The sequence below is a fragment of the Heterodontus francisci genome, chromosome 18 (genome assembly GCF_036365525.1).
Source record: "Heterodontus francisci isolate sHetFra1 chromosome 18, sHetFra1.hap1, whole genome shotgun sequence".
In the NCBI taxonomy this organism is placed as follows: domain Eukaryota; kingdom Metazoa; phylum Chordata; class Chondrichthyes; order Heterodontiformes; family Heterodontidae; genus Heterodontus; species Heterodontus francisci.
Window position 1 is genome coordinate 36,690,359 of NC_090388.1, and position 14,243 is coordinate 36,704,601.

The 14,243-nt window shown below is 45.0% G+C and overlaps 1 protein-coding gene across 9 annotated transcripts in view; it reads right to left on the minus strand.

Moving 5' to 3' along the window:
• The window catches only part of met (MET proto-oncogene, receptor tyrosine kinase), a 134,576-nt gene that overhangs the window by 34,307 nt on the left and 86,026 nt on the right, over window positions 1-14,243 (minus strand). For all 9 annotated transcript variants that reach the window (XM_068050537.1, XM_068050534.1, XM_068050540.1 and 6 more), the window contains 5 exons: window positions 7,487-7,621; window positions 5,449-5,622; window positions 3,909-4,069; window positions 2,442-2,550; window positions 273-409 (listed from right to left, as the gene is read on the minus strand). In XM_068050537.1, the coding sequence (XP_067906638.1) occupies window positions 273-409; window positions 2,442-2,550; window positions 3,909-4,069; window positions 5,449-5,622; window positions 7,487-7,621 (716 nt within the window). The remainder of the gene's footprint in view (window positions 1-272; window positions 410-2,441; window positions 2,551-3,908; window positions 4,070-5,448; window positions 5,623-7,486; window positions 7,622-14,243) is intronic.

Below are 14,243 nucleotides of genomic sequence, written 5' to 3' on the forward strand. Positions count from 1 at the left end.
TAAAAACAGAAAATGCTGGCAACACTCAGTCTCTCCACCAGCAGCTGTGGAGAGAGAAACAAAGTTAATGTGTCGAACAGTGTTTCTAGCATTTTCTGTTTTTATTTTAGATTTACAGCATCTGTGGTATTTTGCTGATGTAACAACTGAACCTACATTCAAATCAATGCAAACTTTTTAAAAAATGGGCGGTTTTAAATCCGATCTTGTGTTCAGAGCATTTTAAATACTTCTTTTGAAAACAATGATGTGTTTAAAGAAAAAAAGCATACCTTTTTAGGTCACACACTTGTCCTCCAATTAAAACTTCCCTTCTACTTCCACTGTTCAAGTACTTCCCTGTAAGAGTGAGTAGGGCTCCTCCTGATTTTGGACCATGAATTGGGGAAATGCGAGTTATAGCTGGATTCTGTACCCCGCAGCCCAAAAAAAAGAAAAGCAGTGAAATATTGGCATCATTTATTGTTGGCAAACAATCCAACTGAACGGCTGTTGGCACTATATTTTACAGTTTTGTACTATCTCCCTTCTTTACCCACCAATTTTCTTCCCCTTCCCTCCTGAAGGCTGATGTTTGGCTATGTTATGGTTCCATGGTTATCAGCTGCCTTTTGGTTCCTCAACCAACTAGTTTTCCCATGTGAGCCTTGGAGTCACAGTTGGCTGGCTGTTTGAAAATGTGAGTCACCACATCCCTGGCCTGATCCTGTCTTCATTTGGAACTGGAACCCAGGATGATCTTCCTTCTCTAACCCAGTGACACTGAAGCCAATCAAAGGGCTGAACTTTACCAGTCCTCTGGAGGTGGGCTGGGAGGCGGGAGGGCTCATAAAGTGGTGAGGGAAGGCAGCGGGTGGGGTGCCCCACATTTCTTGCTGCCATGCCATCTTGCCAGCGGCAGATGGCTCTTTCACCCAGGGGCCAGTTGAGCCAGTTAAGTGGCCAATTAAGGTCCTCTTCCCACCACCACTGGCAGTTCACCAGCAGCAGGTGGACCCTCCATCATAGGAGGAAACCATCAGGTAAACCCTGCAGCCTCCCAGCAGACTTGGGGGTGGGGCCCTCCTATTCGGGCACCTTTTGGGACACGGAGGAGCTCTCTGGTGGCAATAGCTACCCCTGCAGCAACAGCGTTGCCTACCCTCACCAATCCCACCCCTACCCTTGGTGGGGCCTGCATGACTGGCCCCGGTGCCCCCAGACGTGACTCACCTGGTTGGGCGGGTGCTGTCCTTCCATGTCGTCCTTTCTTTCCAGATGCAGTTGCAGTCCCAGGAGTGGCCACTGCTCCCAGTGGCACTGCGGAGACTGCTGATCCTCGGATTGGCCGGCAGGCTGTCCTCAATAGGGACGGCAGCCCTAATGGCAACCAATTAGTGGCCTGCCCACCGTAAAATGCGGTTTTGGGTTCTGCAGAACACCAAAGCAAGGTCGCCCCACCTTCTCCCCACTTTCAGGCCTTCGGGAATCATAATTATGGTCATAATATCTGTTTTACAGCTTCAGCCCAGATCAATTAGCTTAGCTTGGATAAGAAAAGTCCGAGATTCAATCCTGGTCTGTACACTGGTCTAACCAATGGAACTCGAGTAAGCAGTAATTCAGTTTTACATTTACAAGTTATCATAAAAATGCACTTAGAGCATTCCTCATGAAAAACATTAACCATTAAACATTAACCAGAAAAGACTCAAGTAAATTCCAATGATAAAAGATAAGAGGATTCTGTCGCAACCATTCAAAAAACAGGCAACAGATATCACGACAATAGAAAAAATGTTTGAGCAGAAATATAAATCTGTAGAGACCTTTGTTTTTGTATTGTCATTTTCTCTTTTTTCTTCATGACACACAGTTGGTACTGTTAGACATGAAGCCAGATTGGTCAAGTGACAACCAGATGTTGCCAATTTTGTGACAGCTAAGTTCCAGAGATTTTAGAAGTTCCCATTTTCCTTTATTTTACACACTTGACAGCTTCTAGCAGTGTACACACATTTTTGAAATAAGTCCCTAACGAGTGTATGTTATCTCTGAAGTTTGCTTAAATATTATTGAGTTATATTAATGTCTGGTGACAGTTTTGTGCTCATTGATGCATGCACATGTTTTCCAGTACCAAGAACCAATTTGTGAAAAATAGATTGGATGACGCTCAAAGTGTGGATTTGTTTGCAGACTGATGGAGAGACTAATGGACGACATTGTTAACACATCTCTCTTCCTTGGGCGATGACTGGGCGGAGATGGTATGACAGTTTTTTTAAGTGTTATAAAGGTGCTGTTCCAGCATGCAAAGCTGGACCAGTGGCAAAATGTTTCAAAGGAGAGTTTGATAAATTTTTGAGTATGATTTAACGCAATTATCAAAATCTCAAACTGTCATATTCTAGAAATTTAGGAATTCTAACAAAAAAAATGAGTGAACTACAGTATCTTACCACAAAATAGAAGCCTTGCACTTGTGTTGTCCAACCTTTCAAAGTTAAATTAATAGAGACGGGATTATAATCTTGTGTGGCATTAACTGCTTCCAATGTGCACAGAAGTCTTTGGAAAGAAAAAGAAAAAATTGTTACCTGGCATTATAAAACAGGAAACCAGACTCTAAATAGTTCACTTATTTTATTCATTACATTCTTCTCAGCAGACCAAACGTTCCGGATAAATTGGCTTGCTTCCATTATTTCCATCTTTTGCTGGATAAAGCATTTTAAATTTAAATTTAAATCTAAGCTCTCCAATCAGGTGACTAGGTTTTCTCACAGCCACCAATACAAATTAGTTGGAAAGTCATGCTGTACTACAAATATAAACAGAGCGCAAAGAGGCAGAAAATATTGTAAATATGCTTCACAAGTGACTGTTATTAATCCAGAATTACTTGGGAGAAGATGCCATGGAAGGGGAGAAGAGATACGTAGTATCAGCTGGTCTCTTTCACACTCTCTCCTCCCCAACGTATTCAGGCCTGATTTTAGCCTGGGATGGAAGTGTGACCTGTTGGGACCGGGGTAGGAAGGAAGCAACTATGATGGCACCAGCATGAGGTGTGGCCAAACTTAACTCCTGGGCCTCATTTAAATGTTGCCATGCTGACTCCTGCCGAACCCAGAGGTGGTTATGCAACCGGAAGTGACATTTTGGATGGCAGGTGACTATCATTGGGAATCTGAGCGAATGGTCCCCAGCACTAAGAAAAGCCATTGGGCGGGGATCTAATGGGAACTGTGGTCGGGAAAGTGGGGGGTGAAGCCCAGGACAGTGGTGGCACACTGTTTCCTTGCCAGGTCAAGGGGAGCACACCAGCTCTTCCTGGAGCACAAGGAAACCTTTTATGAAAATTAGAATGAATTAGCTGGGTCTTTTCTGGCCCTGCTTCACGGCTTCCACTAAATTTCCCTAGCTGTTCTGGCACTTGGCATTGCAGCTGCAATGAAAGACGTCATTAGATGATTTTGATATTGAAGAAGCTCCCACCTGCCTATGCCAGGCAGCCTCGGTACTCCCGAAAATCCGTGAATTAAAAGGGTGGCAGCCACGAACATTGGAGGCAAGGCCGACTGACATTTTAATCCCCGCCTACACAGTTCCCACCAGGCAGGCCAGGTTAAATATGGGCCTGAAGTGTCTCATATCCAGACTGAGTTCCAACTAGCAGGTCCAGAAGAAACAGATAATATTAACTGTGTAGATAGTTTTTAACCTTGCATCACTCTTTCTGCTGCCTTTTGTATAATCCTGGAGCAAGATGTGGCCTGATGCAAGTGATCATTTGTATGCCAGTATACAAGGTGTTACAGTAAGTGCTCTCTCATATATCCCATTTGGATCGGATTCTCTACTACCATAACTAAAAACACAGAAGCAGTCAGTATTTAGCGAGAACTATAGTCTTCTTGGCACACCTGTTCTTGTTGCTTTTGTTTGCCTCCAATTTGCAGGGAGCATTTCCAACATTTATGGCAATCATTTTAGCACTTATTTTTCCACTTTTCATTGCTCCAAAATCCTTTCCACAAATGGATAGTCTTGTTCCACCCTCTAAAGGTGCACTTAGCGGGGAGATCTGGAAGCATTTAACCACAGCAAAATACAAGTTGCAGACAATCCCAAATTTACTGTTGTACAACTTTCTGGGCTGAATCTTCGGGCTCCGCTGAGGTCGGGAATGGAAGCGGATGGGGCCCGTGCCGGGCAGCATGCCCATTTCCCGACCCCGTTCCGAGCGCGGCCTATTTTGCTAAGGTGGATTCGGGGACAACAGGGCTACACATCCCCACAAGGCAGGTAGCCAATTAGACTCAGTAACAGCCTTGTTAAGAGCACTGAAAGGAGACCGACTGGGATTTTCCAGTTGGTCTCTAGATTCCCACGCGATGGGGTCAGTTTATCTGCCTGGAGGCGGGCACCCAGTGGGAGGCTGGGATGGGGGCTTGTGCTTCAGGCAGGCCTACAGGCATTGCCCACCTGGGTGAGAGTGCAACCAAAGATGGCTCTGTAAAGGGATTCCACCCACCCTCCACCACAGTGCTCCTTTCTCTGTCTTTTATTTAATTTTTTTAAAAATGGCAGCCGGCCCGTACATGCTGCACACCACCACGCTGCTGCGATCATGAGCACAGTGGCTCATTTAAATATGCAGGCCGGTCACCTCCCACCACCCCAGATCATGTGGCAGGGGCGGCCACGGCGATCCAGTGAATGTCATCAGCTGTCTCTGCGCAGGCGCCATTTTAAAAGGCTGCCAGCCCTGCTCAGAGAATGCAGAGTTGAACCCCATTCCCCCCCCACTATACTGAAAATAAATGTTTGCCCCATTCTCCCCTCAATACACGGACTTTGCAAAGTTGATCCCGTCTCCCCACCCACTTGAAAAAGTGCACAAAGTGCAGAGGTCACTCCTTTCCCCGCCCCCAACTGCACGAAGCGCAGAGGTCACTCCCCCCCCCCCCACCACACTAAAAATGCAGAGCTCCCCACTCCCCCACCCCCACAACTAGACTAAAAATCCTGAGTTCCCCACTTCCCCACCTTGGTGGCGCCTGCATTCCCTGGACGGGAAAGTGAAGGCACATGAGTGGCACCCGTTTCACGTAAGATCCGGATCCGACTGTAAGATTGCAGGGAATTGAATCTAAATGTATTCATAAAGATTATTTAAATATTTAAAGTCGGGTCCCATCGCTTAGCGGTGCGGGGTGCCGCCACGGAGCCCCGCCGCCAGGAAGATCAGGTCCGGCGGTCCTGGTGTCAGACTCTGTGGCGGGCCACTGCCACTTCGATCTTCCGGCACCCACCGCCATGGAGCCTGATGTCGGGAGCTGATTAAAATTCAACCCTATGTATTTTTATTAAAAGCACTACAAATTTACCATGGATACAATCCAAGTAGCAACAGTTAACTATTAATGTATTTTTAAAAATCAAAATAGCAGAAATTCTTACCTCACTGATGATAGGAGGGCAGATATTCTGGATGCACGTCTGATTTGTACATTCCTGCATTCGCGAACACCTATCACCGCACCACCCACATTGCATGAAGTAAGGAGCTGTTAAACACTTACTGCAGGACAAGAAATGGCCACACCCTGGGCCTATTAAAGGTATTCTGCTTATCTAACGAGAAAGAACACAGTAATTGTTTATGGTACGGTTGGTTTTTGAACAATTGTGAATTTATTACATCAATAAAAAAGTTTCTCCATTCCATTAGCAAAATAGATAAGTAAACTATTATACATTTGAATGAGTGGCCATAACATTCCAAATATATTGTGGCTTCAGGTGGTGCTGTGCGGGTCATATTAAGTACACTAGGGCCTAAGTAACACAATGTGACAAGCCCAAACATACTGAACCTTCCCCTACTGGCTAGGTTCCAACATATAGCCCCAGAATTTGCTGAAGCAGGGCATCTTACAGCATGCCCCATTTGTTACATTTTTTTGTTCACCCTTTAACTGGGAAAATCTTTGTACCACAAATTGCTGGAAGTGCGAGCTAATAATGGTGTGGCGAGTCCCTGGGGATCTGGGACCTGAGTGAATGACAGGACCAATAGTCTATCTCCTTAACCAGTGAGATTTAAAGATAGAGAAAGAAAGAGAGGAGGGTGAATTAGTGTGAGTGAATTAGCGTCAAATTAGGTACAGAAAGAGAAATAAAGGGCTGAATTTTACACCCCCCCCAAACAGCGGGATGGTGGTGATGGGGGGTGGGGGGGTGCGGGGCGGTGCGTAAAATGGAGCAGGAGGCTAGGATGGTCCTTCCCGACCTGCTTCCGCCTCCACCACCTCTTTACACAGGGCGCCCGCCCCAAGCCGATCAAGGCCCTCAAGTGACCACTTAAGGGCTTCCGCCCGTCATCACGGGGGTTTTACCCTTGGCCCAAGCCCAAGAAAAGCCGCCTGACAAAAGCAGGTGGCTTTCTGACAGCCTGGGCGGGGGAGGGGCCCTCATGATCAGGTACCCTATGCCTGACAGAGGGCCACCCCCGTTTCCCCAACCACCCCCAACACGCCCCCCCGTCCCCCCAATCAACCACCCTTGCCTCGCTGCAGCCCAACCAATCACCCCCAGCGAGGCCCCAAAAACTTACCTTCGTTCCTGGGCCGTCCTTCATCTTTCTTCTGATGGCTGGGTTGCACTCCCAGCAGTGGCCACTGCACCCGGTGGCGCTGCTGGGACAGAGATGCCGGCCCGCTGTTTGGCCGGCAGCTCCATTAGGCGGGACTTCCTGCCTCAATGAGATGGAAGTCCTGCCTCAGACCAACTGGCCTAGGGATCGTAAAATGCGGGCTGGATACTCAGGCCAAGCGGAGGCGGGATCGCCACCGACTTTTTAGTCGGTGGATGGCTTCTGTCCGCCGAGAGTAAAATTCAGCCCAAAGAGAGGGAAAGATTGAATTAGGAAAGAGAAAGAAATAGGTAGGAAAATATGTCATCATTTTTCATCTTAAATGTTAAAAATCTCTAAGAACAATTTACTACCAGCAGGAATGAAAACATTGTAGTTTCAGTTGTTCCTTTTCATTAAATGGTCCTTATGCTGTTAAGTACCAGCCCTAACTTTGTGGTGAGTTTAATTTGTTTTAACAGTGCAAATGTAGCAATTTCTTGAAACTCATGGGGAAGCCGATGGTGAGCTGCTGTTTCTAAGAGTTTAAAGGTGCAGCGATGCAAATTGTTCAGCAACTTGTGGCAATTCACAACTTGCAGAATATGTCTTCCTTGCTACAAATTGCTGGGCTATTTACACATTAATAATAGCATTCGTATTAAACTCACAGTTATCTTCCCAGCAAATTCTGGACTGTGATTAAAAAAACATTTGTGCCTTTAAACATCATGGGAGCTAAACTAGTATTCCTGAAAATCAAATTAACTACTCGTCATGTCTACAGTGTGACTAAAAGCAAGTAAAAATCTTAAGAAACTAGTCTTTCATATGAACAAGGATTTACAACCAAAGCAAACTTACTTTTCTCCCCGTGATGACAATTACGTAGCCATCTTCAGATCCAGATTGTTCAACTATTACTTCAGGAGATACTGAGCTGGAATCCAGCTGGAAATTTACATGGGGTGTCGATCGCTCACTTCGTGAAACCACCACCTGCAATGATAATATTTATGGCAATTTTCAAACATTTGTAGAATTAGCCAGTGTTCTATCGGCCCCAAGCGATCACAAATGCAATAACATCAAAACACGAATTGATTATGGATGCAATGCCAAAAGAACTTTAATGACTTCACCAGAAGGAGGAAAACAATTATGAGCCTTTACATTGATTTTAAAAAGTTTGTGAGCCTTGTGGCAACTACTTAGTGTTTCCTGTCATTCAATGCAATGAACTAGTTAAAATAGCATCAGTTAAAGGTGATAAAGTCTTATACACAATATGGATTAAGAACAGAAGAAACAGGAGCTGAAGTAGGCCATTCGGCCTCTCAAACCTGCCCCGCCATTCAATAAGATCATGGCTGATCTGCCCCAGACATCAACTCCTCTTTCGTGCCAGCTCCTCATTATTATGATGGATTGACTCACTAGTCACAAGTCAAATTTACTACATACAAGTATCTACAAAAATCTAATGCATGAAAGTAAAGTAGCTCCACCTTCACAATCTGTGACAGTGCAGGAAGTCATTGTTTTTGAGGAAAGGGCAGGGGAGCTCCGGCAATGCAACTTGCGAGAGGTGGCAAGAGATGATGAAATGGATGACCATGTCCCCACTGAGGCTTTGTTCTTTTCTTTCCTATCTTCCCTCCCAGCCTTGGTCAATGAATCAGAAAAGGTCAACTATCAGGTACTTTACAAGCAGTTTCAACTGATGATTAAACCCATTTCTATCTATTCACTTATTAATTTGTCTCTGCGTTCATCCTTCTTTCTTGTCACTGGAAAGTCAGAGCAATCAGAGGCGAAACCTTCCACAGGTCCTGCAGGAAGCAGCTCATCTGGCACCCTATCACAATTCCAAGAGTTGACATGCCCAGTTACATCCATTTGGGTGTGTATACATAATGAGGAGGAGGTGGAATCACTGAGTATTAGCAAGCAAGAACAGGAGCATCTGGAGAAGGATGCAGAGGAGGCCCATCCGGCCGCTGAACAGGCAGTGGAGCATGATCGCCATGGCACTACATTCCAAAAATAAACACTTTCAAATCATGATAGACTTGCAGTCACTGGGTGATGTGCCAAACAACATCTGCACTATGATGACGAATGACCTGAGTGAGGTGCTGATGTGTGCTATTAAAATCACACAATCATCCTGGAGGTCAGTGGATGCTCCAGGGTCATCTGCTACACAGCCCCTCATAGCAGAGTCCTTGTTACCGCTCATAGGTTCTCTAAAGAATACTCAGGCTGCTGCAACACAGACCCTTGGCTGCACTGTTACAGCCTCCACCGACTGGCTCACACAAGAGTGGCTCAAACAAGGAATCAAATAATGTCCCCCACACACCTCATCGATCCTGTCCAACCACCCTCAGACCTATGGGCAGAGTGGTAGAGAGGATGAGACAAGGAATCATTGGAACAAACTGGGAGAGGGCTGTGCCCATTTTTCCAGTTGGCTGTACCTTGTAGAGTGCTATAGCCATGAAAACTGGCCTTCCAGACACATGCTGTAATTTAATACCTCTTCACCAGGCTAACACAATGCAAAATCAGCTAAATAATATAATTCTCCATAATTATCAGAAGATAGTCTTATTTTTGTTTGTCTCATATTTTGCAATGTTACATAAGCAAGCATAGAACATGCCATCTTAGGCCAGATGGTCTTTAGTTCAATTACTGAATTAGCTGATCTTAGCTGGACTGGTAGAAGAGGTTATAATTCAACTCAGTGCCCTGCAGAAGGACAGGATGTCCCTACAGTTGAACTGCCTATGAAGATTTGTTTCTAGGCACTGAAATTAAGAATGGTCATATGAGCAAGGTATTCTAAAGGGGCTGTGGAAGGGCTCTGCACCATTTTCAGCCACTGGGTGCACCGGATGGCATGTCTCCAGCATGCCCTGGTGCTGAAAATCATGCAGAGCCCTTCCCTGCCCTCTTTTCAATATGGTAATGAAGCTCCTGCCTGTTTTCATCAGAAGCTTCAGATGCTCATCCCAGGCCTGACTCAAATATGAAGCACGGCCATAACTGGGCAAGAATGTGACAGAAGTGAGTTCCAGTGGATTTTTATTCCTCATCCATTTTGTTACTGCCCAAAATTTTAGTGTGGTAGTGAGACTAAAATCCACCCCCTTCGCTGTAGTTAAACCTAATCTAACCATGCTCAGATTCTGCTCGTAGAACTACTTACTTTTAGACATCATCATTGACTGACATTACATTACAGGTCAAGTAGATCTTATAAAATAAAATAAAGCTTGGGCTGGATTTGAAGAACCCGCCGTTGTTCCTGGCGGCGAGCTCAAAAAATGGCAACCAGTACACGTGGGCTGCACGCCGAAGAGGCGCTGCAATCTTCCACGCGGTGGCTCATTTAAATAGCCGGAGCAGCCTGCCAACACCGCCCCCCACCCCCCCACCCAATCAGAAGAGGGTGGGCTGTCCGCCACCAGCAATGGTGTCAGCTGCCTATGCACAGGCACGCGCACCATTTTTAAAGGGCAGCCAGCCTTGCTGACAAATTTGAATTTTTAAAGTATAGCCCCCCCAAAATTTACAAAATAAAATTGTAATGCTCCTTTCCAATCACCCAATAAAAAAGGCTGCCTTTTCCCCCAGCCCAAAATACTTACCGTTGAATTCTGACCTTCCCACCGCCCCAGACTGCACAAAGTTGAAAGTTCACCCTTCCCACCATCTCCTACACTGATGATGCTTATTTGACTCCCCTCCCGGCAGTAAAAATCTTAGCTCCTCCCCCCTCCCCACCAGTGTCACACCTGCTTTCCCCAAATGGGGAATTGAAGGCGCGGGAGTGCCGGACGCTGTGCCAAAGGTCGCGGCAAGCCCTGAAGTTTCAAGGTAAGTTGATTTAAATTTATTCATTTCATTAATTTAAATATAGAAATTGAGGGTCCATCACCCAGCAGCGGGGAGTGGCCGCCACAGAGCCTTGTCACCGCCAGGAGAATCAGGCCGGGCTCTCCTGGCACTGAGCTCCGTGGTAATCCTCTGCTGGAACGATCTTCTAGCCGTCACCCGCACCCCCACCCCCCGCCCCCCGCCATGGAGCTCGATGACGGGAGCTTGGTAAAATCCAGCCCTCTGTCTCACTTGAAATCAATGTTTCTAATGCAAGAAACAGCACAAATGATAAACCAAAACCATTTCAATTATAGACTGATGCCCAACATTGTGTTCTTTCTTTGCTTCTCCTGTAAACAAAGCACTGCAAGAGTTACTTCAGTTTGACAGTATTTTTATTGGCATTGTAAACCTCAAATGTGCCAAAGAATGGTACAACTCAGGTTCATAGTGGTAATTCCAGGCTTCAACATTTGAGACAGTAATTATGCCAGGAAGAGTTGCGTGATAAAGCTAGGAGCTAGATGACGAAAGCATTTTACTTCTGCCAATCAAAATAAATTGTGAATGTGTCTAGTCCTGAACTGTGACTACAAAAGTGAGCTTTACTGCCATGTACACAATTTAAGCACAAGGGCTCATATTTACAAATTAAAGGACAACAAAATAAAATAGGAACTACAACAGGGACTTTTTTTCTAAAAACGTAGTCAGTATGTGAGACATATTAATAATAAAAACAAAAAGTACTGGAAATACCCAGAAAGGTGGAGGGTGTGGGTGATCAACCTGCTCCAAGGTGTGCCTTATTTGTATTCACCATGTGAAATTTAATGGTGGATGGTTGGGTTTCTCGGGCCTTGGGAAACCCACCAGCTGAACCGAGGCAAAGGATTGCTGGATCAGGAGGCAAGTGCCTTTCCATTTACCTGTTGGACCAAGTGCGCCCACCTGGCCAACCCCTCTCACCCCCCCCACCCACCCCGATCAAACATCAACGCCCCCCCCCCCCATCCATTCCAAACTCCCCCAAGAAACTTCCAGTCTTCCCCATGCCTCCAAGCTCCCCTGACTCCCTCCCCACAAGCATTCCCCTCCTTCAAGGCCTCAACCTCCATATGGCAGGGCTCTAATCCCACCCGAGGCCTCTGATCCCCTCACCACCCCGGCGTCCTATCTCCCAGGCCTTCACCATCCGCTACCCATACCCCAGCATCAGACACCTCCCCCCAGGAACCAGACACCCCAACAACCCCAGGAGTGGATGCCCTCACGCCTGCCTCAGGATCACCCTGCCCCCCAACCGAGGTGTGGACCTACTGGAGTAGAGGTCAGGCGACCCCTCCTGTACTGTCAATACACGTTTGTCTGTTGAAGACAAAACCCATTATTCACATCTGAATTAGCTTTGGGGAAAACACATTGAAATGGAAAACAGCTCATTCCATGCTAACAACTCCTATCTACAGGAATGGAGCTAACAAATATTTTTAAAGACAGACTGACTCCGCAGCAAAGACTAAAATGATAGATGTAAACTAGCACCAGTTTAGCAGAATGGACTACATTCAGACTGCATCATGTAACAATGGTTCACATATCTTGGAACATTGTATGAATCACCCCAGGGAGAGAGCCTTAGTCACCTGACCAAAACCCCGACCTGACATATTTCTACCTTAGAAGGTATCTTTCCGGAGAGAGAAGCAGAACAACTTGAGAAGGTATTTTACAGACAGTACAGCTGTAAGACAGTTCCAGTTAAGCAGGAGCCCTGTTGACAACACCTTCTAACTACTGCAGCAGAGAAATTGCAAGGTGACTTTGGAACTCCCCATCAGCAAAAACGAACCAAGATTTCCACCATTGACTTCAGATCGAGGCTTAACTACAAACAGCTTGCAACACTTCATCCTTTGCAAGACAATGAACATTCAGGCTTGCAGCGCTGAAAGATTTCCTCCCAAAAAGCTTCTACAGCTTTTTTTAAAGCAACAAACTCTTTTGCAACAATTGGACTCAAATTGCATGCTACCCTCTACTCTCTATCTTTTCCAGTGAGTGTGTGTTTGTGTGTGAATGCATGAGTGGGTGAAGTCATGAACATTTTCTGGTTATTGTGTAATAATTATCTCTTTTTTTAATCTCTGGGAAAATCTGTCATTTGTCTATTTATTTGACCCTTAAAACGTCAGTTGAGAGGTAAAAAGTGGAAGTCACCCACACCACTTCCCACCTGTCCGTAACAGTAATTAAAATGGACTATTTTTAAAAAATAGTTTCTTGAGCCTTAATCTATAGCCTTTGTAATCAAAGAGTTTTTTTTCCAGTCATTATCATTTTGTTATTTGATTAAGAATCCCTTGTAATTACCTCTTCGCAAACAATGCAATACGCATACCTATCTACATGCCTTTCTTCTTAGACAGAAAGCATATATGATTTCTGAAACATTTTCCATGACTATTTCTAGTTTTTTGATACCCAGAGTTTCACAAGTTGCATGGAAGAGACAGTGATCAATCATCTGAAACCATACAGCCATAAAAGTGTACAGCTTAGAAGAAAACTCTTTGTGCGTGTGCCTTCTCTTTGCTAAGGTCAAAATGAATCCCACTGCTTTGCCTTGTCCGCAAAGCCCTGTATCTTTATCTGCTTCAATTATTTAGCCTTTTTCCCCTTAAAAGATGCAATGCCTCTGTCTTAACTACTTCCTGTTCCAGGATTCAACATTTCCCATAACTTCTTCCCCCATGCTTTCCTTTTCATGATAATCTTAGATTGATGATCCCTCAATACTAATTTCCCAACTAGAGAAAGTAATCTTTCCCTAATCACCTTATCAAAACCCTTGATAATTTGAAAAAGCTCTTAAATCTTATCATGGCCTTCTTTGCTTTTCTGCAAATGATCCTTGTTTCTCATGTCTCACCTCATAACTATATCTTGGAAGGATTGTGAACTGTAAGGATGATAGTGATAAACTTCAAGAGGACATAGGCTGGTGGAATGGGCGGACAAGTGACAGTTGTAATTTAATGCAGAAAAGTGTGAAGTGATTAATTTTGGTAGGTAGAACAAGGACAGGCAATATAAATATAAGGGTACAATTCTAAAGGGAGTGCAGGAGCAGAAGGACCTGGTGGTATATGTGCACAAATCACTGAAGGTTGCAGGGCAGGTTGGAAAAGCCGTTAATAAAGCATATGGGATCCTGGGCTTTATAAATAGGGGCATACAGTACAAAAACAAGGAAGTTATGATAAACCTGTATAAAATACTGGTTCAGCCTCAACTGCAGCATTGTGTCCAATTCTGGGCACCATACTTTAGGAAGGATGCTAAGGCGTTAGAGAGGATGCAGAAAAGATTCGCGAGAATGGTTCCAGGAATGACCAACTTTAGTTACATGGATAGGTTAGAGAAGCTTGGCCTGTTCTCCTTGGACAAGAGAAGATTAAGAGGAGATTTGATAGAGGTGTTCAAAATCATGAGGGGTCTGGACAGAGTAGATAGGGAGAAACTGTTCCCGTTGTTGAAAATATCCAGAACCAGAGGACACTGATTTATGGTGATTGGCAAAAGAACTAGAGGCGATATGAGGAAAAACATTTTTACGCAGCGAGTAGTTAGGATCTGGAAAGCTCTGCCTGAAAGTGTGGTGCAGGCAGATTTAATTGAAGCCTTCAAAAGAGAACTAGACAATTATCTGAAGAGAAGAAATTTGCAG